This window comes from Stigmatopora argus, chromosome 10 (assembly GCF_051989625.1).
Source record: "Stigmatopora argus isolate UIUO_Sarg chromosome 10, RoL_Sarg_1.0, whole genome shotgun sequence".
NCBI lineage: Eukaryota > Metazoa > Chordata > Actinopteri > Syngnathiformes > Syngnathidae > Stigmatopora > Stigmatopora argus.
In genome coordinates, this window is record NC_135396.1 from 15,687,623 (window position 1) to 15,715,532 (window position 27,910).

The following is a 27,910-nucleotide window of genomic DNA, read 5'->3' on the forward strand; positions in this document are numbered from 1 at the left end:
CAGGCTTTGAGGCAGATCTGATCTGGCAACAAATAATGGCTGGAATGTGATTGGTTAAATGCTTCAATATGAAAACACACATCTGGAAGCAGTGCAACCAGGGGGAAAAGCAATGAAAGGAAGCTAACAGACCATTTGGAATAATAAGTACGTATTGATGGACAAAATATAATATGATTCAGATATTTCTTAGGCCAGCAGAGGAGGCCTTGAAGGCCCTGACGGCCCGCCACTGGTAAATTGATCACAGATAAATTTGCCGAAGAACACAATAGTAAAACAAGCATTAACTCAAGCATCATTAAATGGTTTTAATATTCATGTTACATCTGAGTGGATCATTAGGTATACAAAACATTTGGCAGTGGCCCGCAAAATACTTCTAGTGGAAAATGATATACATTTGGTCAGTAAAATTTTATATTTTTGTTATTTATGGAGCAGTAACATTTAATTCATTTCAATCTGTGACTTGACACTCCTGACCTTCCAAGGCAGTACTTGTTTACATAAATTATGGATGTAGTATGAGCATGATGGTTGTATTAGGTGTTTCAAAATTTAAAACAGTCGGTTTCAGAAATTAATCCCCTGAAAATAGATGTAAAGAATTAGTCAACAAAAAACGAAATTGGAAGAGGCCACTATGTTAATCCAGACTAAAAAAAATGCAGCACATTATATTTCTCATTCAGATTCAGATTTATATGCGTTTTGAACATCCATTCCCACACAAAGGCCCAGTGGGCGAATGGCTGCCGTGTCGCCCTCATAGTTGTAAGATCGAGGGTTCCGTGAAGTTCGCATGTTCTTCCCAGGCTTGTGTGGGTTTTCTCCGGTACTCTGGTTTTCTACCAAAAACATGCAGGGTAGGCAGGTTGAACCCTAAATTCTCCTCGGTGTGAGTGTGAGCATGAGTCTCCTTGTGCCCTGTAGTTGGAGGCCACCAATTCAGGTTGCCCCCCGCCTGGCGACCGAAGTCAGCTGGGATAGTCTCCAGCACCCCCTGTGACTCTTGTGATAAGCGGTACAGAAGATGAATGAATTGCTTCACAAACAAGTAGTACATGATATTTTCCACAAACCCACAAGCATATAAACAGACATACTCACAGCACTCACATTACCTTAACTGAGATACAAAGGGATCTCAGGCAAACTGATAAGAAACATTGAGTAGATTTTGAAGTAAAAATCATCTGACTGGTGCTTATCTGTGTGCATACATACATGTGGCATTTACATCATATCAGCTCAGAGTTAGGTGATCACATTTTAAACACTTAACCTCCTAACATGATGAACTTCATAGCAATTTGAGGAAGGACATAAAATGGATGATTATGTTTTGAGCACAAATGAATGATTCAATTGGTAGAGAGAATGATTGCAAATTACTGCAATCTCTTTGGATGGCCATGAAAATGATAGGATATTCTTACAAATATTCATTAATAATGAAATGCACAAATTGATCAAGCTGTCGTTTATTCATTATTACATTCATGTTTCAAACTGCTTATCCTCACAAGGATCCCACCGAATATCGAACCCTCGACCCCAGAACTATGAGACCAACGCTCTTGACCACTTGGTTCACCGAGCCACCCGCTATCAATTATATTATTGAATTTGGAATTAGTCTTTGTTCTGTTTTGTTTTAATTGTACAAATATTTACTGAATATTCAGTAGCCGAGGGAAACATTTTCAATATCACATTATAGAACAGAAAGTGGGAATTGAGCCCGCGCCGGCCCACACCAAAGTCATGCGAGTGAACCACTACCCCCCACAAGGTGGCACAAACCTTTTTATATATATATTGATTTTTTTTTTCATAGAAATTGTCCATTAGTCCTGATTAAGGTTAGCTTATCGCAAATAAACAACTCAACATCTGTAAAATCTTTATTATATTATTTTGTTTTTTATTTAGAAGATATCAAAATATATGAATTGTAAACAAAGACAAAATAGAGAAATCAACCCAAACAGTTTGTGAAACTCAGGCGAATTGTGTAAATACACTTGGCCCATGTGGGCCGTAGTGACGCTTGGCTAGGAGGCATTCAAATAAAATGGTGTGACTGTGACATCCATATCAGAGTTGCTAAGAAAAAGAGAGATACTAACCAATTATCCAGAGACTTTTTCAGAGTAGCATTGTCCTGCACACTCCAAAGGACGGTACACTCCCCAGAGCCGCCTCTACCTGCTGAGGAGTCTACGGTCCTTTGGAGTGTGCAGGACACTGCTGTGGACTTTTTACGACACTGTGGTGGCATCTACAGTGTTTTATTGCCGTGGTCTGTTGGGAATGCGGGAGCACGGAGAGGCACAGGAACAGGCTGAATAAGCTGGTCAGGAGGACCAGCTCTGTTCTGGGCTGTCCTTTGGACTCTGGAGGAAGTGGGAGAGCGGAGGATGCTGACCAGGATGATGTCCATCATGGACAGCACCTCCCACCCCCTGCATGAGTCTGTGGAGTCCCTCCGAAGCTCTTTTAGCAATAGACTGCGGCACCCTCATTGCAGGAAGGAGAGCTTCCGCAGATCCTTCCTCCCATCAGCTGTCAGGCTCTTTAACCAAAAAAATGACTGAGTGTTAAGACCTACCGTATGCATGCATGTACATCTATGTGTATGAATATATATATATATATATATATATATATATATATATATATAGATATATAGATATATATATATATATATATATATATATATATATATATATCAGCAACACGCTTATTTATTTCTATATTTATCCGTGTATTTATTTATTAACTTACTTATTGCCTATCTATTTATGTCTAAAATGCCTTTCCTATTTCTGCATCCTCACCCTTTTGCTACTGTGACAACGAAATTTCCCGAATACGGGATGAATAAAGTTATCCAATCCAATCCAATTACTACATATGCACCAACAATATCGTAGTCCAGGGGTGGGCAAACTTTTTGACTTGCGGGCCAGAATGGATACTAAAATTAGACAGAGGGGCCGGGCCAGGAGCATTTGGACACGCAATGTAATTTATCAAACCTGGGGATTGAAATGTCAGAAAAAAGACACAATTGAAGGTGAAAATTTATTTTCAAACTTTCTTTCAACATTAAGAACATATTATTATTCAACGAAAGAAAGCAGTCTTTAAATTGAGAGTGATGGGTGGCATGTTAATTAAGCTACTGTACTGCTGCTGTGCGTACATGTGCAAGTTGCTATTTTTAACACAGTAGAGAAACTCACATTTCAGTGGGAACTGTGTTGTTGTTCTCCCTTTTTTGCCAGTGCATCAAAATCTCAAATAGATCTGAGGTGTTGGTCAGTTAACCGGGATCTGTGACAGGCTTTATTAAAGTTCATGACGCTGAAAGTCTGCTCACACACTTAAGTCGAGCCAAACAATGCCAGCATCTTCTGTGCTGTCCTCCGGAGGTTTGGAAACGTGGCTTCATTAAGTGAAGCGTAAAAGTCATTCAGTTTAAGAGATTTGAACTTCTCTTTTGAGACCGAAGATCGATCAGCTCCAATTGCAGCTCATGTGGTGCTGTTTCGGGGTCTTGTGACAGGAGACAGGGCACCAGCTGAAGTGACTTCTCATTTTTTTCAAAATCAGTGAAACGACGACGGAATTCTCTGTGCATGTCGTCCAGTGATTTTTAAATACAGTTGTACCTCGACATACGATCTTAATCCGTTCCGGGACTGAGATCGTATGTCGAGCTTTTCGTAACTCGGGCGAATGTTTCCCATTGAAATGAACTAAAAACAAATTAATTTGTCCCAACCCTCTGAAAAAACACCAAAAACAGGATATTGGTTTGGAAAAACATTTTTTATTTGTTCTAATTCGCTATATATTGACAAAATAATAACTAACGAGTGGTTTAATAGTACTAAAATGTGTTTAATATAACTAAAATTGGTCGTATTTCGCGGCGGTTACAGAGAGGGACAGAAAGAGGGGAGGGGGTATCTTTCCACGATAACGCATTCGTAACAAACTAATTTAAATTAACTTGGATTAATATATACAGACACTCAAACATACCTTTCATGTAACTTTACACAAAACTGAATTCTAATTTTGTTTTAATCTTTTTCACCTTTGTAACGGTTTGACTCCACCCGCACGTTCAGCCGGAGTCTTCAAAACGAACGCATCAAGAGTTGTTTGTTTTTGCCTTCCCTTCAAAATATTTCGAAAATGACGCGCACAAATGTCATCACAATATGATAACGCGCGACCACTTGCCAGCTTGTCAGGGTGCCTCTTTCCTACAAAATCTGAAAACTCTTGCCACTTTGTTGTAACTTTCCTGGATGAGGCAAATGTCTTGATAAATTCCACCGCGGCTTTCGAATTGGAACTATCTTTTATCCACAATAAAAGAAGGCTCTCCATCTCGTCATGAAGAGAAATGGGAAATTATAGTTTCTCCTTTGGAAGTCCTCTTCTCCTTAATTGCGTCCTTCTGCTTAAGGATGGTGGATATGGTTGACGTATTCCTCTCGTATTGCCGAGCAAGCTCAGTGACACGTACACTACTCTCATATTTTTCAATTATTTCGCGCTTAATGTTGATCGTCAGCGGTCGCCTTTTCTTTGCAAAACTCTGATCATTGTTGTTTACTTTGTATATAAATGCACTAGTATGCATTGACCAACGTGGGAAAAAAACCTCATGAATTGTAAAGTAATGTTTGTGCGTAAGCCTCAGTTTTAGGATCCTGGGTTCGAATCCAGGTAGGTTGCCCATAGGTATGAGTGTGAGCGTGAATGGTTGTCCGTCTCCTCATGGCCTGCAATCGGCTGGTCACCAATTCAGGGTGTCCCCCGCCTCTGTCCCGAAGTCAGCTGGGATAGGCTCTAGCACCCCCCGCGACCCTTGTGAGGATAAGCAGTTCAGAAAATGAATGAATTAACTTGGTGGCATAACCATCACGCCAGTGATCTGTGGCCCCTTAAACACCACTACTACACCACAGAAAGGAAAACAAATCTAATGGAAATCATAGGATGGGCTTAATACATACAGAAACCATTTTTGGTAAATACAATCCACCATTGCGAGATTAAACTCAACAATTCAAGGAACAAACCATTTCTAAATAAGACCCAGAAGCACAGGCATTTTCTCTGGGGGCCAGCGATCATTTAAAATGGAATTTGACAAAGTGGAAAACAGATGAATCACAGTTTGAAGTTCATTATTGAAAACTGAGATGCCAAGTCATGTGGACGCGAGAGGACAAAAATAACCCAAGTTGTTAACAGCACTCAAAAGCTAGCATATGTGATGGCATTTACGTTTGTTTTGCATGTCATGGTTAACTTGCACATCTGTAAAGACACTTAATGGTGAAAGATACCACATGCAGGTTTTGGAGAAACACATGGTGCCATCGAAGCAAAGTCATTTTCATGGGCGCCCCTGCTTATTTCAACCACACATTGTGAAACCACAATCTGCATGTAACAACAATGTCTCTTTGTAGTAAAAATGTGCGGGTACATGATTTGCCTGCCCGCAGCCCAGACATGTCTTTCAGTGAAATTTTCTGTACTGGTTATCCTCACAAAGGTCATGGGAAGTTCTGGAGCCTATCCCATCTGATTTCGGGCACTTGGCGGTGGACACCCAGAAATGATTGCCAGCCAATCGCTGGGCACAAGGAGACGGACAACCATTCACGCTCACACTCATATCTAGAGGCAATTTAGAGTGTTTAACCAGCCTACCCTCCATGCTTTTGAGATGTGGGATGAAACCGGAGTACCCAGAAAAAACCCACGCAAGCTTTGGGCGAAAATGCAAACCCCACACAGTGAGGACCCACCTAGGATCAAATCCTCAATCTCAGAACTGTGAGGATGACCACTCAGCTACCGGGCCATGTGTGGCACATTCTGAAAAGTTAATTGATCGATAAGAGAGACACCCCGCCATGACCACAACCCGACTGTTGAACAACATAAGCTCTAATTTAAGACAGAAGGGAAAATAATTGCACCTATGAATTTTCAAAAGTGTATGTCCTCGTTGAATGTTGTTTCAACCAAAAATTATGTCACACAGTAGTAAACATGACCTAGTCCCAGCTCATTTGGAATGTGTTGCACATTAAAATTCAAAAGCAATGATTTCTTCCTGGGGAGCCCGGCAGCCGATTGGTTAGCTTGTCGGACTCACAGTTTTGGGGTCGAGGTTTCAATCGTAGCTCTGTCCTCACTGTGTGGAGTTTTCATGTTCTCGCCGGTCTTGCATTAGTTTTCTCCTTGTACTCCGGTTTCCACCCACATTCCAAAAAACATGCAGGGTAGGGATCATTCAATGCTTACCGCACTGGCTCTGGCGGCCATCCGTGATTGATAGAACTGTAGTTACATATTTAACTTTCATTATATTTAATTTATATTCCTATCCTTTTCTTACCTCTGTAACATAAATTTCTCCTTTGTTTACTTACCTTATTTTTGTTGTTGTTGCTGTCTTTTACATCAAAGCTGCAATCACCAAGTCCAAACAATGTCTTTCTTGCCTTGTGCTATTTTTATAGGAAGGCCCTTATGTCATGCTGAAGAAGAACTGGGAGCTATATGAAGGCAATGACCAGTATGAAGGCTACTGTGTGGATCTGGCATCAGAGATTGCCAAACACATTGGAATCAAATATAAGATCTCTATAGTGCCTGATGGTAAATATGGAGCTAGAGATCCAGAGACGAAGATATGGAACGGGATGGTGGGAGAGCTTGTTTACGGGGTAAGGTTGGATAGAATATAATTATATTATAACAATAAATGTAAAGGTCACAGGTCATTATTTGACCTTATGGTTTACAAATACTAGGACCATTTATAAATCTATTAGAAGTTTATAAAATGATTTACCATTATACATACAATTGGAAAAAAATAAAGTGGTAGGTTGATAATTCATCATGAAAACGACATATCTAAAACATAATAACGTGTTAATTGAGGTTTCGCGTTTCCATCAATTTGATTGGATCCTTGCTTAGTCAATTACTGCATCCATCCATACATCCATACATGTATCATAACACCCATTCTGTATAAAGTAGAGTATAATTTTTTTTCTTCCGAAAGCTGCTTTCAGAAAAATCGAAGGATACAAAGGCCATATATATATATATATATATATATATATATATATATATATATATATATATATATATATATATATATATATATATATATATATATATATATATATATATATATATATATATATATATATATATATTCATCCATTCATTTTCTGAACCGCTTATCCTCACACGGGTCACAGGGAAGGCTGGAGCATATCCCAGCTAACTACAGGTACCAGGTGGGGGACACCCTGAATCGATGGCCAGCCAATCGCAAGGCACAAGAAGACGGACAACCATTCATGCTCACACTCATACCTAGGGACAATTTAGTGTTTAACCAGCCTACCTCGCATGTTTGTGGGATGTGGGAGGATTCTGGAGTACCCAGAGAAAACCCACGCAAGCCCAGGGAGAACTTGCAAACTCCACACAGTGAGGAGCGAACTTGGATCGAACCCTCGACCCCATAATCATGAGGCCGACAAACAAACCACTCGTCCATCGACCCGCTCAAGATGAAGCATTATAGATTTTTGTCGGTGTTCCAAGTTTTGCCCACTTTTGGTCTTGCTTCTGCACCCTTTTTGATACACTACTTTCATAGTCTTATCAAACTTCAATCATCTGTAAATTAACTCCCTCTTTATAAAGTATGAGCGCACCAATTTAGCATGTCTCAAAGCTCAATAAACTATCTACCACCCAATTCAAATGAACTTGCTTTTACCATGATCATCCTCCTTTTAGTCATTGCTTTTGCATGAAGGAAATATTGATAATTGTCTGGCAATCACTTTGATTAAAATTCCAAAGAAAACCTTTCCTCTCGTCTTTGCAGAAAGCAGAAATCGCAGTGGCCCCACTTACCATCACGCTGGTTAGAGAAGAGGTAATCGACTTCTCAAAGCCCTTCATGTCGCTGGGAATTTCCATTATGATTAAGAAGCCTCAGAAATCCAAACCAGGTGTTTTCTCTTTCCTGGACCCACTGGCCTATGAAATTTGGATGTGCATCGTGTTTGCCTACATCGGAGTCAGTGTAGTGCTGTTTTTGGTGAGTGCTGGGGATATGAAAGGTTTGCTGGGTTTCAATGAATGCCCCTGAGTGAATGATGTGTTGAAACATTTCATTGTTAGTTACAGAAAAAAAGCTATTAAATGCCTTAAATTCTCTGAAAGAATTCAGAGTGGGACATTTTACAGTATAACAAACAACAGCTTATTTAAATTTTGGATGGATTAAATAATATTCGTTCATTCATCTTCCGTACCGCGGATCCTCATAAGGGTTGCCGGAGCCTATCCCAGCTGACTTTGGGAGAAAGGCAGACGATACCCTAGACTGGTCACCAGTCAGCCGTTGGGCACACAGAAAAACATACAACCATTCGTACTCTATCATACCGCCACCAGCGGGAATGGAGCCCACGCCTGCTCGCACCGAAGTCAGGTGAGGGAACCTCTACACCAGGGGTCCCCAAACTTTTTCTTGTGAGGGCCACATAACTTTTCCCTTCTCTGATGGGGGGCCGGTGTCAGTTTGTAACAGAAAAAGTGTGACGATCGTAGGGTAGCTTAATTTTTTTTTATTGTTTTCCAGAAAGCCACACATAACCAAATAACCCTTTCCAGGTTCTTTACAGAAAAAAAGTCAGGAAACATATAATAACACTATTAATGAAATAAATAATAACTAAATAACCCTCTCTGAGTTCTTCACAGAAAAAACAGGAAATAAATAACACTATTTATGAAATAAATAATAACTAAATAACTCTCTCTGGGTTCTTCATAGGAAAAAAAGCCATGGAACATTAACTTTCTGTTGTGCCATGCACAATCTTCTCCCTTTGCTCTGAAGTTTATGCACGACACCACAACCGTCATTACAGAATCCCACGTCAACATTTTGCAGCACAGTGCTTGCTGGTGAATTTGGCAGTGGACTCGTAGCGGGGCGGTGAGACCCCTTTTTTCCAACTCCCGGTTCATGCGTCCCATTATTAGACCGCGAGTTTCGGCCACCATGCTAGGAGCCCCGTCAGTCGTGATGCTAGCTAGCATTGACCAGTCCAGGTCCAACTTCTCCATGGTTTGGCACACTTTGTCAAAAATATCCTCTCCCGTTGTAGTCCCTTTGAGACTTTGGAGGGCTGCCAGATCCTCGCAAATCTCAAAGTTTGCGCTAACTCCACGAATAAAAATGAGCAGTTGCGCTGTGTCTTGCACGTCCGTGCTTTCATCCAGTGCTAATGAAAAAAAGTCAAATTATTTCGTCTTCTGCTGCAGCTGGGCATATACATTACTCCCGATTTCTTCAACGCGTCTGGTCATTGTACTCACCGACAGACTTACGGCATTAAATGCATCTTTCTTCTCGGGACACACCTCCTCCGCGACAGTATCCATACATTTCTTTACAAACTCTCCGTCAGTGAAAGGCTTACCGCTGCTTGCTATCAATTTAGCAACCCAAAAGCTGGCCCGAACGGATGCCTGGTTCTGCTGAGATAGTAGTCCACTTTTTCGCTTTGAGAGTTTGTCTGCTCGTATTTGGCCTTGCAATCTATCGTACTTGTCTTTGTGACGGGATTCATAGTGTCGGCAAAGATTGTATTCTTTGAATACCGCCACCGTCTCTTGACAAATGAGACAAACAGCCTTTTCTTTGCATTGAACAAAAAATAATCGTTTGTCCACTGCAGGTTAAATACCCTGCATTCTGAATCAATTTTTCTCTCACCTAACTTTTTCGCCATTATTCCGTTCTCACACAGGTTGCAGTTTTAATATGCTTGAATAGTCCGCGATGGTCCCAGGGCTCCGCCCTCACCTGCGATCGTCCAGATGTCTCGGTAACACTGCTTGTGCATGCAACGGTGGACGTGCCCGCATGCATCAAAGGGAAACACTCTCCCCGCGTGTGTCACCAAAGAAGCAATGCGAAGCCCCGCTTCACTGGGATGATTTGTGGGCTCAGCAGGGGTGCAATGAACCAAACACAAGATTAAAATGTCCCAGTCTTCAAGGCCAAATAGGAAAAAAAATCCGATAGCGTCTCTGGTATTGTTCAGAGGGCCGGTCCAAATGTGCCGGCGGGCCGCATCCCAAAAAAATTTAAAAAAAATAAAATAAATAAAAAAAAATATCCGATAGCGTCTCTGGTATTGTTCAGAGGGCCGGTCCAAATGTGCTGGCGGGCCGTATCCGGCCCGCGGGCCGTAGTTTGGTGACCCCTGCTCTACACCATCAGGCGGCGTGGCTTAAATTAAAACTTCAGGCGAAAGGTAGATGACACCCTAGACTGGTTTCCAGTCAGCCGTAGGACCGATAACCATTCGCACTCACAATCATACTACCACCTTGTGCGAATCAATCCCACTCATGCCCGCCCGGAAGTCAGGTGAGTAAAACACTACACCACAAAGAATTTAATTTATTCATTTTCCGCACCACTAGGAGCCTATCTCAGCCAACTATGTACACCAGGGGGGACACCCCAAATTGGTGGCCAGCCAATCACAATGCACAAGCGGACGAACAACCATTCACACACACTCATACCTAGGGGGCAATTTAGAGTACCAGTACCATGTTTTTAGGGTGTGGGAGGAAACCAGAGTACCCGGAGAAAACCCACGCAAGCCTGGAGAGAACATGCAAACTCTGCACAGTAATTTAGCTCTTATTTTGAGTTCAGCTCATTTCAGATTTTGTTTTGTACAACTAATCAAACGTACTACCACTAGTTAGAAGAAATTGTATGCAATAAACGTTCAGGTAGAGAGTGATGGAAAAAGCTATTGGTGCTCTTTTGACCACCTGCCTAAAATAATCTTTAAAAAATAGAATAGACAGAAAGACTCATCATACCAGCTTAGCTTGAGGTGATACAGTGTGTCTACACCACAGTAAAAATTACTGACACCAGCCAACATACTTTATAATAACCGTAAACGTTCACTAACCTGTCACTGACCTGTCACTGACCCAAGTAGACCAGCCTTTAAAAGACATACACTAATTCTTATTCATAGATACTATCGTGTAGAATGTCTGCTTGATGATCCCAACAAGCCAAAAACCATATATATGCACTTCACGTGCATAATAATCTGATAAAGTAAAAGAATGTAAATTTAAAATTGCATTTTATTAATAATTATTTTTTACAATTGTTTTCCTAGACACTTTTTCTGTTCTGCACTGTTAATTAAAAGCTTTTCTGGGGTTCTTTTATTGTCTAATGTTGATTTTAAAGACATGGTTTTGTGCTGTTTCAGGTGAGTCGCTTCAGTCCCTACGAGTGGCATGCTGAGGAACCAGAGGAGGGCACCACAGAGCCGGGCCCCAATGACCAACCTCCAAATGAGTTTGGCATCTTCAACTCCCTCTGGTTTTCACTGGGGGCCTTCATGCAACAAGGCTGCGACATTTCACCGCGGTGAGTGTGCAAGATGTGATGCGTGAGTTGCGTGTGCCTCTGTGTTCATGCATGCGTGTAGGGGGAAAACCTCCTGGTTCCCCCACCGTGTTTACAACTGAAAAATTACAGTATGTATTTTGACTCAAAATTTGCATCTGGCTTCATATCAACCCCTAACTTCTTTAAACTTTAGATACGCTCAGTATGGAGCATCTTGGTTAACAGTAAATCACAGTAGTAATATGCCAATCATCCCTTTAAGTGTACTCCAAATATTAAAAAAAACATGTTACATGCAACTAAATTATGAAGAAACCTTTTAACTGTGCTCATAACACAAGCAGTTGAGGCAACCAGGTAGAGCAGGTACAACAATACTGAGATTCTTCATCACTTCTCGGCTTCAGTACATCACATTTTTTATATTAAGTACCGTATTTTCACGACTATATGGCGCACCGCATTTAAAGGCGCAGTGTCAGTAACGAGTGCTATTTCTGTATTTGACACACAAGACGCACCGCATTTAAAGGCGCAGCCAGGCATGGCAAAAGTTTGGTTGTACTTTATTTAGCCATTTTACAATGTACTCACGTCATCATCACCCACAAATCCATCAAAGTCCTCATTTTCTGTGTCCGAATTGAAAGATTATCCAAATGAGTCATCGAAAATGCCGGATTCACTTTCGTTGTCAGAGTCACTGTCATTGCCATGTGGCTCCACAGAAATGATGCCGGCTTTGGCAAAAGCTCAGACAACAGTCCAAGCAGCCACAATCCATTCGCAAATAGTAGCGTAACTAGCCCGGCGCTGCCTGCCATCCTTTGTAAAGCTGTGTTCGCAAGCTATCATCCATTGTTCCCATGCCACTCGCAACTTTGCTTTGAACGCCCGGTTGATGCCGATGTCCAGCAGTTTTCAAGCATCTGTTGTGAGTGCCTTTAACAACAGTGCAAGCAGACACGTTTGTCCAAGCGGCCACAATCCATTCGCAAATAGTGGCGTAACGAGCCCTGCGCTTTAGTTAAGCCTCCGGGAATGACGGCAAGCTTAGAGTTCATTTTTGTGACTTGGTTTTTCACCGGTGCTGCGAGATGGGCACGCGCAAATCAACTCAGCTTCTTCTTCTTGACTTAGCAAAGCTCGTTCTCCTAACCCTAACCCTAACCCTAACCCCGTTCCTCCATTTGCTAACCATGGATTCGTTGATCTATAATTCCCTCGCGGCTGCTCTATTCCCATGTTCCCCTGCATAATTGATGGCTTGACGTTTGAACTGAGCTTCGTAAGGGTGTCTATTTGTATTATATTCATTTTCAGGGGGCCTTAGAAACCAAACCGAAATTGTTTTGCAATAAACACATGCCCACACTATATATGGGTACCCTGTAGGGGCGTGCCTTTAGCGTCTGACCCCACCCACGTCCGCCTTCTCTCTATATAAGAAGCTTGTCGGCAAGAAGTGCTGTCAGTCAGGCTTTAGAGCTTACACACGGCGCTCCGCATTATAAGGCACCCTGTCTATTTTGGAGAAAATTTAAGACTTTTTAGTGTGAAATACGGTATATTTCAGTTCAGAAAAATGTCAAAAGTCGTGCTGAAACTCGCAAGCGGAAGGAAGGAGACACGAAAATGGCGGAAGTCAGGCTTCGGCGCTGAATTGGGTGGCACTGGGCGCGGAAGAATAAGCCATATTTCACCATAGAAGAATTATATAAAAAGGCCAAGAAAGACGACATCTTGCCTTCTCCTGTTTTGTTCTGATTGAATTTCCCATCGTGCACATCACCTGTGGAGAAAAACTACGCCGAACGATTACAGATTTGTTTGGATTTAGAGTCGCCATTGAAAATGCCTCCTCCACGTGCTGGCATCCAATGAGTCCAGGAAAAAACGAGACAGACAGTGACAGTGACCGAAAAAGTGACGTTGTTACATACTATGCCAAAGGCATAGCACGCCATTGCGGCATAAATGAATATACCGTGCATTTTACCAAGAAAGAAGCGAACATTCGGAAGACAGCCACATCATCCTTTTCCAAGGACACTAAGTGAGTAGTAACCACTATGAATAGAAAATGTATTATGAGGGATATACACCGTAGATACGGCCATGAAGCTGGCATGATGGGACATTTCCAGGAGATACTCAATATGGCATGCAGTTTGCAACAAGATTGCAAAGAGATTGATGACAATATGGTCGGAGCCATTGAATTTGGCAATCATCTTGACAGTGTCATGTCCTTGTACAAAAGGATATTTTGTACAAGAAAAGAAACAGTAGTCGCCATATACCTTTTGCGCCGAAAACCTCTTGCAAACAGAAGCTCCTCCTGCTACCCCTAAAATTGTATTTATTTTATTTTTTTAAATAGGGGTGACACTACTTCGCAGTTTTTCGTTTATTGTGGCCATGCCTGGTTTACATTAACCGCGATAATCGAGGGATTACTATACTGTACCCCTCCACTCATGAAACAATACAGACTGTTTGCAATGGCAAGCACATTTCTCACTTTAGCACTGACCTGTGCTGCTGCTTTGTGACACTTTGTGAATATCAGCAAATACACGCATCATAAATGAGAAATATGGAAGTATAAAAGGAAACGTAGCACGCAGTCCGCTCATCCATATTGGTGAGCAAGTGTGGGAGATTGTGTGCTAGGTGTCCATAAATGATTAATGAACCACTGAAGAGGCAGGGTCCAGCTGTATTTTTAGAATATTTATATGAATATGACATTCTATTATTGATAACCCGAGAATGCAGTTTATTGAAATATTTATGCACGTCATTCTGAAGACCTTTACAGTGCAAATCTGAGGAAGGAAGGTGTGGTCAGGATACTTTGATGACAGCCCAAATCGCAACATTGTATTTTTTTTACAGTGTTCCTTTATTTTACAATAATTAATAGTAATTTGATTATGTTCATGAAAATATGGTTTAATTTATCAGTGGAAGCCGCCTGGTGGTGTAGAGGTTCACTCGCCTGACTTCGGTGCGGGCAGGTACCGTATGATTCTGAGTGCGTATGGTTGTTTGTCTGTGTGCCCTAAGGCTGACTGGTGACCAGTCTAGGATATATATCAGTGGTGGGCCGTGAATTCACACCTGGGCCTTCAGTAGTGCTGCTTTTTATTTATACACAAAATCCGTCCTCCTTTCTTTCCTCAAGAAGATTTCAATTACTCTGTCGTACAGATTACACGTGCGTTTCAGGTCCATCAAGAAGTTCTTTTCTATCGCCATCAAAGCTAATGCTGACAGTCGAGTCTGTCCTGATATATTTCTGGCATAAGTTTTGATTCTATTTCGGGCTGAAATTGTCCGTTCGACAGAAGCAGTGGACACGGGGATGGTCACTATCAAACCCACTAATGTGTACAGCCGCCCCATGCTCTCACTCAGATTTTTCTGCTGAAGGAAGTCAAGGAGATCAGTGGGAGATTTTCCTGTAAAATCATCCGTGGCATACATTACAATTAGTTCTGTTCTTAGCCGAGGCAGATCGAAAAGTGTACAGTGGCTCTGCGTTAAGATGGAGAAGGCTGCATGTGGGAAAACTTTCTGGTATTCCCAAAACTTCTGTGGGTCCAGGAGGGAGAGAAACATGTCTTTTGTGTTCTTGAAATCTGGTCCGCGTCTGGCAAGTAATATTGTCCAGAATCCTGTCGTCTGGTAGTGCACGCGAGAATCTTGCGCTTGACCTCTTCATGCGCTTGGAGCACCCGCACTGCATTCAGTGGCCTCGTAGATTTCCTCATACCGGCTCCTCTCGCGCTCAACTGTGTCACAAAACTCCTTTACTCTTGTAGGACAAAACTGTACATCCAGTTTGTTGTTCTGTAGAATTGAAAAAAGCACGTCTGAATGCTCAAAAAATGCCATTAAATATAATTATATATAAATGTGTGAAGCAAAAAAACCTACATAGGATTGTTTTGTCATTTTGTCCTAAGGCTTTATTATCCTAGGTTTCAAAATAATACAAAATATGTGCTACAAAGTTTAACTCTTTGAAGCAGAAATCTTTTTTGCGGGTCAAATCCATTAAGAATCATCACGGCCAATATTTCAAAGATTATATATATATATATATATATATATATATATATATATATATATATATCTCCCCCCTCATTCTCCTCCTCCTCGTGCCCCTCAAAAGCAAGGAAGGCTACCGGTCCAGACGGCCTCAGCTCCAGACTACTGAGAGAGTGTGCGATCAGCTTGGTAAAGTGATTCTGCATATTTTCAACCTCAGCCTCAGTCTACAGAAGGTCCCCACCTTGTGGAAAACTTCCTGTGTGGTCCCAGTTCCTAAGACTGCGTACCCCAGGGAGCCAAACCACTTCAGGCCGGTAGCATTAACCTCTCACCTGATCAAGACATTGGAGAGAATCATCCTCAATCACCTCAGCCCCCTGATGAATGCAGAGCTGGACCCTCTGCAGTTCGCCTATCGTCCAGGCATTGGTGTTGAAGATGCTACCACCTACCTGATGCACAGGTCTCTTTCACACCTGGAGAACACGGGAAGCACGCTGAAAATGATGTTTTTTGACCTCTCCAGTGCGTTCAACACCATTCAGCTGGTCCTACTGAGAGGGAAACTGGAAGAGGCTGGAGTAAGGAACCACCTAGCCGCATGGATCATCGACTTCCTCACTGACAGACCACAATATGTGAGACTTCAGGAGGACTGTACGTCTGATGTGGTAGCTTGCAGCACGGGGGCCCCACAAGGCACAGTGCTCTCTCCACTCCTCTTCTCCCTCTACACATCGGACTTCAAACATAATACAGACACCTGCCACCTCCAGAAGTTCTCTGACGACACCGCTATTGTTGGACGAGTGACGGACGGGAACGACCTGGAGTACAGGGGAGTCATCACAGCCTTTGTTGACTGGTGTAGGCAAAACCACCTCTACATCAACACCAGTAAGACAAACGAAATGGTCATTGATTTTCGGAGGAATCCTCAACAGACCACTCTGGTGAACATCCAGGGTACAGACATTGAAATCGTGGAGAATTTTAAGTACCTGGGTTTTCACCTCAACAACAAACTAGATTGGTCCACAAACATAGATGCCCTGTACAAAAGGGGCCAGAGCCGCCTCTACCTACTGAGGAGTCTACGGTCCTTTGGAGTGTGCAGGACACTGCTGAGGACTTTCTACGACACTGTGGTGGCATCTACAGTGTTTTATGCAGTGCTCTGTTGGGGATGTGGGAACACGGAGAGGGACAGGAACAGGCTGAATAAGCTGGTCAGGAGGGCCAGCTCTGTTCTGGGCTGTCCTCTGGACTCTGTGGAGGAAGTGGGAGAGCGGAGGATGCTGACCAGGATGATGTCCATCATGTGGCACCCTCATTGCAGGAAGGAGCGCTTCCGCAGATCCTTCCTCCCATCAGCTGTCAGGCTCTTTAACAAAAAAATGGCTGAGTGTTAAGACCTACCGTATGCATGCATGTACATTTATGTGATATGTGCTAAGCAACACGCTTATTTATTTATATATTTATTCATGTATTTATTTCTTGACCTACTTATTACCTATCTATTGATGTCTAAAATGCCTATTCCTGCATCCTCACCCTCTTGCTACTGTGACAACGAAATTTCCCGAATATGGGATGAATAAAGTTATCCAATCCAATATATATATATATATATATATATATATATATATATATATATATATATATATTCCCCAATGCTAAATTTTTGAACTGGATGTTCATATACAAATATGATTGATACCAATTTGATTATTACATAACTTTAATAAAATCTACGCTATTGAGGATGATAGAAGTCCAATCATGTTTTTTTCAATGATGAGTAGATGTTAACAAGTGACCCAAAAATGCAACAAAATTAATAGGAAGTGACCAAAAATCTACAGAATTCAAAATCATCCAGATGTGCTTTAAATCCATCAGCACACTGCACAGAATCCTTCACCATTACAGAGACAAACAGTACTTTTTTCCCTTCTCATCTCTTCCTCCATCACTTCACCAATAGCAGTGATCAGGTTGTTTTGTATTTTGCCCAATGTGCCACTAAACACTTTATTAGTGGACAGGTGGTAATGTAAATCCGTGTTTCTCTCAGCAATGAGAGAAAGAAGTTCCACATAATTTCCTTTAATTGGTGGATGCAGCACTTTCATCGTGTCCCTGAAATGAAAGTTTACAGAGTGTATCAAACTTTTTAAGATTTCTCTATTTTTCTTTACCTTTTCGTTGTGGCGCTCCATTTCCCTGCGCCCTTGCTCGCTGAACTCGGGTTTCCCACAAAGTTTTGGAGAGCACCGTTGGTGTCCGGCAGGGCGTTGGTGTCTCGTTGCTGCTTTGGTTAAACAAGTCAAGTTTGCAAATCCAGTGTTGCTCCAAACACCATGTCGATCGGTGGCAAATAACAAGCACTCCCAGCTTTACAATTTGCAGTGTTCCTCGGAGCCCGTGAGCCTGGGGTAGCGCTCGTGGTTACTGAACTGAAAGTGGCGGACCAAGCCTTTTCCCAGCTGTAACAGGCTTGCTAGCTTCGGGGCTGACTGCCCTTTCTTAATGATGTCCATTTTTTTCTGAAAAAGTCCGTTTGGAAAATGGGTTTGTGAGAAAATCTGCAACCAAATCCATTTGTTTTCTTCCGTTGCCTATTGTGGGTGGAGTTTGCGATCACTGGCTGACTCATTCTGGCTTTGGCCCGCCTACTCTATTACTAGCCAATCATAGTTGGTGAAAGCGTTGACGTATCCCTACTCCTGCGAGAAGGCAATGACGTATCCCTACGCCTATGACAAGGCATTGTGGTGTTGCCAACTCGAAATCTGATTGGTTAAAGCAACAGTCTTATCGACGCTTGTTTAATGCAGCAGAGCCTGCAGAACTGATTGTGAAGGCCTTGAGGCAGGTTCTCGTGTTTGGAGGAGAAAGAATACTGGATTGCATTCGAAGAACACCATACCCACTGTGAAGCATGGGGGTGGAAACATCATGCTTTGGGGCATTTTTTCTGCAAAGAGACAAGGACGACTGATTTGTGTAAAGCATGGGTCTCAAACCGATTCCGCCGAGGGCCGTAGTGGGTCCTGGTCTTTGTTCCAACCGATCCAGTGCCGACATTTTAACCAATCAGGTGTCTTCCAGAATAAGTAACACCTGACTTTAATTAACTGATTACACTTGCAAAAGGTATCCTCTTGTTGAGTTGGAATGAAAACCTGCACCCATGGCGGCCCTTTGAGGACCGGTTTGAGACCGCTGGTGTAAAGGAAAGAATGAATGGGGCCATGTATCGAGAGATTTTGAGTGAAAATCTCCTTCCATCAGCAAGGACATTGAAGATGAGACGTGGCTGGGTCTTACAGCCAGGGCAACAAAGGAGTGGCTTCGTAAGAAGCATTTCAAGGTCCTGGAGTGGCCTAGCTAGTCTACAGATCTCAACCCCATAGAAATTCTGTGAAGGGAAAGTCCGTGTTGCACAACGACAATTTGGCAATCGTTTTGACCGTGTGTGGTCGATTGGTCGCCGGTCTTTTGGTCGCCGTCTTTTGGTCGCCGGTCTTTTGGTCACAGTCTTTTGGTCGCCGGTCTTTTGGTCGCGGTCTTTTGGTCGCCACGACCGCAACAACGGGCAACCAAAAGACCTGCGACCAAAAGACCGGCGACAAAACAAGGTAAAACAACACGGTCTATGCATCAATAAAAGCCAACAATGGCCATGAGGAGTTTCACTGAGCCGACGTGTGAGTGTAAAAGAGTTTGTATGTACATGAGTTGTCCCCTTAGGAAGGTACGTCCGTCAGGGTCTTAGCAAGTTCTCCAACAAAAAACAATAAAAGTCCGGGAAATTTGGAGCTTTTCTTTAGCCTAATAATTAATAGGGCATTAAGTATGACTAAATAGTAATTCGCAGTTTGTATTTAGGGAATTTGAGCAACGATTTAAGTAGTAATTATCACTTACCTTCCGGGCAACCAAAAGACCGGCGACCAAAAGATCGGTGACCAAAAGACCGGCGACCAATCGACCGTGTACCGTTTTGACAGTGTCATGTCCTTGTACAAAAGGATATTTTGTACAAGAAAAGAAACGGTAGTCGCCATATTCCTTTTGCGCCGAAAATCTCTTTCAAAAAGAAGCTCCTCCTGCTGCCCCTAAAATTGTATTTATTGTTTTTTAAATAGGGGTGACACTACTTCGCGGTTTTTCGTTTATCGTGGCCATGCCTGGTCTACATTAACCGCGAGCATCCAAGTGTCACACCAGAGGAGATAAAACTCTAGACCATGTTTATTCTAACATCAAACATGCTTATAGAGCCACACCCCTCCCTCACCTTGCTGGATCCGACCATCTCTGGCTGTCCCTCACCCTCTCATACACCCCACTCCGGAGGCAACAAGGCCACAAATAAAGATAATAAAAACATGGGCTGAGGATGCCCTTTCTCAGCTGCATGACTGTTTTTCCCGCACCATTTGGGAACTTTTTGAACACCACAACCTCCAGGACTCCATGGACACTGTACTTTCCTATATCGAAAAGTGTATGGACACTGTCACTGTTAATAAACGTATCCGGGTTTTTCCTAAACAAAAACTCTGGATGACCAGTGAGACACAGGCACTAATTAAATGCCGTAACACCGCCTTCAGGTCAGGGGACAAGTTACAATACAAATTAAGGAGCACTTCACAGAAAATAACCCAAAGAAGATGTGGCAGGGAATACGACACATTACCAATTCCAATGACAATAATAAGGTGTCTGTTAACACAGACGCCTCACTAGCAGAGGAACCAAACCGTTTCTTTGCCCGCTTTGAGACTGACAAATCGCATTCAGTCTCAACACATCCACTACCTTGCAGCAGTACACTGAAGCTTCAGGAACATGAAGTGAGACAGGTACTGAAGACTGTGAACACCAGGAAGGGTGCTGGCCCTGACGGTATACCTGGGAAGGTGCTCAAAGCCTGTGCTGACCAGCTGACTGGGGTTTTCACAAATATTTTCAATTGTTCCCTGCAACAATCCATCATCCCCTCCTGCCTGAAATCTGCCACTATTATCCCTGTCGCCTAAAAAGCCAACCATTGACAGCCTGAATGATTACAAGCCTGTTGCACTTACGCCTGTGATCATGAAGTGCTTTGAAAAGTTGGTCGCCTGCCACATCAGGGATACAATCCCTCCCTCAGTTGACCATCACCAGTTTGCTTATACAGAGGTACCTCGACATACGAGTGCCCCGACATACGAGCAATTTGAGATATGAATAAAATATTGAGCAGATATTTATCTTGAGATACAAGATAAATTTTGATATACGAGCAGACATCGGACGCGAGATGCTGCTCATAAAAACATCATTGGCACTGTCTTTCTCCCCGCAACTACCTCGTGTAATGTCTCTGTGGTCGCAACTCCCTCGTGTAATGTCTCAATGGTCGCAACTCCCTCGTGTAATGTCTCTGTGGTCGCAACTCCCTCGTGTAATGTCTCTGTGGTCGCAACTCCCTTGTGCAATGTCTCTGCGAGCACTGGGCACAGCGTTGCATTTTTTCAGTGTTTTTTTTCCGTTAGTCATTGCGAATGGCAAGGCGATCGCTAATACGAGTTATGTATGTAGACTACTTCTCGTTGGCAAGTGGTCGTGTGTTATCCTATTATGAGGACATTTGTGTACATCATTTTGGGAATATTTTGAAGGGAATACAAACTCAAACAACCCTCGATATTGACTGAAAGTCAGTGTGGAGGCGGGGCAAAAAGAGCCAACCCGGGAGAAGAAAGGTATCAAAATGTCAAACAAATTTAGAATTAAGTTTATTGTTAGATTAAATTTATTTTTGAGTGTGTCTGCATCGTAATCCAAGTTCATTTAAATTTGTTTATGTTATGTTACGAGCGCGTTGCCATACATAAAGTCCCCCCTCTCGACCCCCCCCCCTCTGTCCATTTCTCTCTCCCCCTGCGAAATCCATATAATTTTAGTACTATTAAACACATTTTAGTAATATTAAACCACTAATTATTTGTTACTTTGTTAATATATGTCGAATTAGAACAAATAAAATGTTTTTCCAATCGAATATCCTGTTTTGGGTGTTTTTTCAGAGGGTTGGAACGAATTAATTTGTTTTTAGTTCATTTCTATGGGAAACGTTCGTTTAAGTTACGAGAAAATCGACAAACGAGCTCAGTCTCGGAACGCATTAAGCTCGTATCTCGAGGTACCACTGTAGAGCAAACAGGTCCACTGAGGACACCATCGCCGTAGCTTTATACACAGCACTGAGCCACCTGGAGCACCAGGGGAACTATGTGAGGATGCTTTTCATTGACTATAGCTCAGCCTTCAACACTATAATACCGAACATTGTGGCTGACAAACTCTCCCACCTTGGACTATCCTCTTCCATCTGCTGCTGAATTAAGAACCTCTTAACCAACCGTCCACAAACTGTTAGACTTAGTCCCCACCTCTCTTCCTCCATTACACTGAGCACTGGCTCCCCTCAAGGTTGTGTAATGAGTCCTCTTCTATACTCCCTGTACACATACGACTGTACACCGACCCACCACTCTAAGTCCATCATAAAATTTGCCGATGACACTATGGTGGTCGGACTCATATTAGGGGGGATGAGTCTGCCTACAGAGATGAGGTGAACAAACTGTCTTCGTGGTGTTTGGTGAACAATCTCCCACTAAACAACACAAAAACTAAAGAAATAATCCTGGACTTTTGCAAACGCAACACAGATTTGGCCCCACTCCTCATAAATGGAGTATGTGTAGACAGGGTCCAGTACTTCAAATTCCTGGAGGTCCACGTCGCGGACAAGCTCTACCAAGGTCTACCAACACCACGGCTGTAGTGAAGAAGGCCCAGAAGCTACTCTATTTCCTAAGGGTACTCAGGAGGAACAACTTGGAGACTAAGTTTCTAGTAACCTTCTATAGAGCCACTGTGGAGAGCATCCTGACATACTGCATTACAATGTGGTATGCTGGAATCACGGCAGCAGACAGAAAAGCCATGAAGAGAGTGATCAACACCGCCCAGAAGATCATCGGCTGCTCTCTGCCCTCACTGGATGACATTGCCAGCCCTCTCTAGCTTAGCAGAGGTTAGGTTGTTAGGGACCCATACCACCCTGATCACAGCCTGTTCCAGCTGCTGCCCTCTGACAGACGCTACAGGTCTCACAAAACACAGACAAATAGACTTAGGGACAGTTTTTCCCACAGTCATCAGGGCTCTGAACTTGAATTAGCACGACACACAGTCCCTTCTGTGCAATAACTTCGAGGTGTGCAATAACAATGTGCAATATCTTAGACTGTGCAATATTTTAGAATTTACCTTACCCGGGTGTGACTTTTTATATTTTTATATTACTTATTTATATTTTTACTGGGAAAACACACTTTGTGGAGTAGCACCACCAATTTCGTTATACGCAGCTATGTATAAGGACAACAAAGGCTTTTGATTGATTTGATTTGACAATTGGTGGTTGACCAAACTTATTTGCCCCACTGTAACTATGTCTGCTGCTGGGCCGCACTTCTCCAAATCTCACTTTTTTAAATATAATAGATCAGACCTGGGCAATTAATTCCACAAAGGGCCGCACTGGGTGCAGGTTTTCGTTCCAATCCGTAAGAGGAAACCTTTCCCCCAATCTGGTATCTTAGAAGTGCAATCAGTAGATTGCAGTCGGGTGCTTCTTGTTTCAGCAGAAATCTAATTAGTTAAACTGTCTGTGCTGGATCGGTTGGAACAAAAACCTGCAATAAAACCTGTAATAGATAGATACAATAGGTAGTACATCAGTCTGATCATTTGATGGTCGGGAGTTCAAACATCCCATGAGGTAACTTTTCAGCAAACTGTAGAAAATGAACTCATTCATCACAACAATAGAAAACACATCCTGTCAACAATCTTCATTAAGGATCACGGAAACCTCATCATCAGTTTTGTTGGTACAGCAGGTAGTATTTCAATTTCGTCGAGAGAAAATTTCAAATTTCAATGATTCATGCAGCACAATAGGAGAAAACATTTTGTCTACAATTCTGACCAGGGATAGTAGAACCCTCATCTTTTAATTTGTATTTTTACCAGTCCCTCTGATTTTACATGGTCAACTTCAAATCCGGGCGGCCCCGTGGAGGGAGTGGTTAGCACATCGGCCTCACAGCTCAGGGGTCCTGGGTTCAAATCCAGGTCACGCCCACCTGTGTGGAGTTTGCATGTTCTCCCCGGGGCTGTGTGGGTTTCCTCCGGGTACTCCGGTTTCCTCCCAAATTCCAAAAACATGCATGGTAGACTGATTGGACACTCTAAATTACCCCTAGGTTTGAGTGTGAGTGTGTATGGTTGTGCGTCTCCTCATGCCCTGCGATCGGCTGGCCACCAATTCAGGGTGTTCCCTGCCTCTGGCCCGGAGACAGCTGGGATTGGCAACTATTGTCGCGGATGCGTTGATTCTCACTTTAGAACCTCCCTACACCCTACCGGGCTCTAATTGGCTGTCTCACAACAACCACTATCCATGTTTGAAGATATATATGATGTGAGGACATGATGTGCTGCAACATTCAAATCAAAAATGGTTTTGTATTTATGTTGGGAGGTGCAAATGGGCATGGGGACCGGTGGAGTGATTACAAAGTGGTAAAAGCAATGGAAAGGTCTCTCTGTGCTACTTCCTCTTTTAATGCTACATAAGCTAATGCGGATCTGGGCCTTCTTGCAAAGGGGGGAGGGAGGTTAGTCCTTGCAGCAAGTTCATCATTCATTCATCTTCCATACCGCCCATCCTCAAAAGGGTTGCGGGGGTGCCTGGAGCCTAATCCAGCTGTCTTCGGGCGAAAGGTAGACTACACCCTAGACTGGTCGCCAGTCAGTCGTAGGGCACAAAGAGAGACAAATGGCCATCCGCACTCCCAATCATACCGCCACCAGCGGGAATCGAGCCCACGCTTGGCCGCACCAAAGTCAGGCGAGTGAATCTCTGCACCACGAGGCGGCGGTCCTTGCAGCAAGTAACAGTGAAAAAACATCTTAACATAGTGGGCAAACAGAAAATGTTTTTCAAAAGGGTTAATCATCATAACAGGTCTTCTGAGCCATGCTTTGATGGGTCCCTCACCTTGGACCAATTCGCAATGGGTGACACTATCAGTAGAACAAGGCCCCAGACAACATAGCTCCTAGAATCATTGGGACACTCAAACCCAACCACGATAAGGTGTTGACTCAACAGGGGTATTTTGGGCAAGGTATTAGTTGAGTAATTGTTGAATTTGAGTTGCACACAGCCTGTCTACTGTCATCCTTCAGGGCACCGCGTGATTCTTATATTAGGTATGAAAATGTCAAAATTCACGCTGAAACTTGCAAGCAGAAGATGGGATAAAAATGGCGGAAGTCAGGGCTCTGCTTCTTGTTCGGCGCTGAATTGGGTGGCGGTCAGCGCTGAAGAAGATATATTTCACTGCAGAAGAATAATAATGTGCCGAATAATACAAAAGGCCAAGAAGGACAATATCTTGGCTTTTCCTGTCTTGTTGTGAGTGAATTTCCCATCGTGCATGTCACCTGAAGAGAAGGACTACGCAAAGCCTATTTCAGCTTTTTGGGGATTTTGAGTTGCCCAAGTTTGCAATGTCTTCTATGACTATGGCTGCTAATATTTTTAATCGTATTTTTATTTTTAGTTTATCCTGCCCATCCACATTGTGACATTAATTGCTATGTCAGTAGAGATCACCTTATGAACGCTGATATATAGTCTAACTGTAGTAAAATAGAAAATAAGTTGCATTAATGCAAAGATCTTATAGTTCATCATTATTGAATCAGAAGAACTAGTTGTTGACGGTCAGTTGTGAATTCTCCAGGAATTCTATTTCTTTTGACCTTAATGCGAATTTTTTGGTAGGCAATTGTTTAATATTTTTGTGTAGTATTTATGTGTTCATGCATGCGTATAAAAAAAGGCAACGCGTGATGTGTATTGAGTTGCCACGATTGGTATGCGAGGTGCGTCCCTTGCTCTCTGCTGCTGCAGTCATCTGCAGTCTGAGTATTACACTCACTTCTATTCAGGTCTTTTCAGTCTATAACCTACACCGTCTATATTTATTCATCTTCAGAAAAGATCTCTTTTCATTTTAACATTCCATCGCATCAAATCTCTCATAAGATATCCTTATCTTCCTTCTATGACTCTTTTCAAGGCTGCTCATGCTGATACATTATCTGATCTTCGACTTAATTAATTAACTTTTCATGACAAGCAGAGTCTGTGTGTTAGAACATCTGCACCAACACAGAAAACATAAATTCTACATCGTTGTGTTTACACACAGAAGGGTGAATGGCAGGATACATGAAAGCATTTAGACACAATGAACCATATTGACAGAATGACCTTGAAAAGACATTTACACCACCTACCTGTCATCTTTAGGCCTGGACTTCCAAGAGGTTAACATGATTGATTGGCAAGGTCAGTGCGAAAAAGTTGGAGTGAAAATGATGATAGGCAGTTGATTGATGGGATTGCAATTGTTGCCACAAATGGTGATGAGGAGGGGAGGATCAAGAAGGGCTGCAGCACAGTGAAGTAAACCGATCAGTAGAAAATATCTCTGAAGGATTAGATATCTTTGTCAATAAACATCTGAAATTACAGCTCTTGTCTGTGTTTTCTGCGGGTACAGGTAGAGTTCAGTCTGTGTATAATGTATTGAGTAAATGCTTCCCGGGTGGCCTGAATACTTAATGATTGCAACAGATCCATCTAATGGAATGACTAACCAACTACAGTGGTGCACTGAAGATTACTGATCCAGATTGGTCACAAGGTCACTAATAAAAAGTCACTAGGACAAACTTAGCCACCTGACTTCGGTGCGGGTAGGCACAGGCTTGATTCCCACTAGTGGCGGTATAATTGTGAGTATGAATGGTCGTCGGTCTCTCTGTGTGACCTATGGCTGAGTGGCAACCAGTCTAGGGTATGGTCTGCCTTTCGCCTGAAGTTGGCTAGGATATGCTCCAGCAACCCCCGCTACGCTTACAAAGATGAGCAATATGGAAGATGAATGAATAGGATAAATTTTATGTCAGTGTTAATAGAAATGTTTCTTTTGTGGAAATCCACTATTAATCAATTTTGAGAGTGTTATCTTTTGTGAGATGGTCGAAAGCTAGAGTGTTATGTCTTTGGCAAGAGGTCAAGGCGAGGACACAAGGAATAGGACCCAATTGCAGGGAAGCAGGTGAGGACGAGGGAAGTAGTGCTCATACCATAACTTTAATAACTTGGGCAGGATTTTAGAAAATAACAAAACCAAACCTGACTAGGGAAAACACGGGGAATCGAGGAACGAGGTAACGGAGACACAGGGCAAGGGAAATAAGGCACACAAGCCGACAAATGACATAATAATCAGTGGTGTTTAAATAGACATACAGGAACTAATTCTAAATCACGTGCCGCTGCACGAGCGCAACGGCAAGACAGGAGGGACAACCAAGAGTAGGGAAAGAACATCAGAACACAGGGAGAAAGCAATGGAAAAACAATAACAAGCCAGTCCTTAACAGTCCCCCCCCCCCCCTAATGGACGGATCCTAGACGTCCCAAAGCCGAATGTCCATTGTGGTGGTCCATTGCAAATGGCCAGCTGGGAATCCAGGTCGGAGACATCGGAGAAGATGACGGGGTCAACATCCTCCGGGCGGGTGTATCAAAGTCCGAATTGGCTGAGGGAATCACAGACCGAATCTCCACCTCACAAATCAATTAGCTCATGACCGTCCTCACAATCAGAAAAATCTGAGTCTAAATACAGATAGCTGGGGCAATCAACAGGGGGCGATGGAGGCTGCGGATTCTCCCTCCATTGAGGAAATTAATAGCTGGAGTCCAAATCCAGATAACTAGGTTGATAAACAGGGGGCGGTGGAATTCGGGTATTCTCTCCTAGTCGAGCGAGTAGCCAGGAGCAACGGAGTGAGGGATGGGGCCAATAATTGATGGCTGGCGTCGGTAGCTGTTAGGTTCATTAATAGATATACTTTAATATAAGGAAGACATCGGAACGCATATCCAGCTATTCTTGCAAGAAGAGAACCGATCCTGACTCGTCCTCGTCACAGATGATTCTAAAGAAACAAATCCTCTCCTGCCCATTTAGTTGCATTAGAGTCAAAACAATTAAGGTTATCTATTCAAAACAATTGCATAAGAGGTAACCCAAACAACACAATTAAGGTAAAAAACAACTGCAA

At 42.8% G+C, this 27,910-nt stretch overlaps 1 protein-coding gene across 9 annotated transcripts in view; it reads left to right on the plus strand.

Moving 5' to 3' along the window:
- Positions 1 to 27,910, plus strand: part of gria4a (glutamate receptor, ionotropic, AMPA 4a) — a 132,466-nt gene that overhangs the window by 75,775 nt on the left and 28,781 nt on the right. For all 9 annotated transcript variants that reach the window (XR_013303705.1, XR_013303704.1, XR_013303706.1 and 6 more), the window contains exons 11-13: positions 6,570 to 6,776; positions 7,967 to 8,182; positions 11,412 to 11,572. Coding sequence is in view for 6 of the 9 variants with exons in the window: in XM_077612311.1 (XP_077468437.1) it covers positions 6,570 to 6,776; positions 7,967 to 8,182; positions 11,412 to 11,572 (584 nt within the window). In the remaining 3 variants the exon portion in view is untranslated. The remainder of the gene's footprint in view (positions 1 to 6,569; positions 6,777 to 7,966; positions 8,183 to 11,411; positions 11,573 to 27,910) is intronic.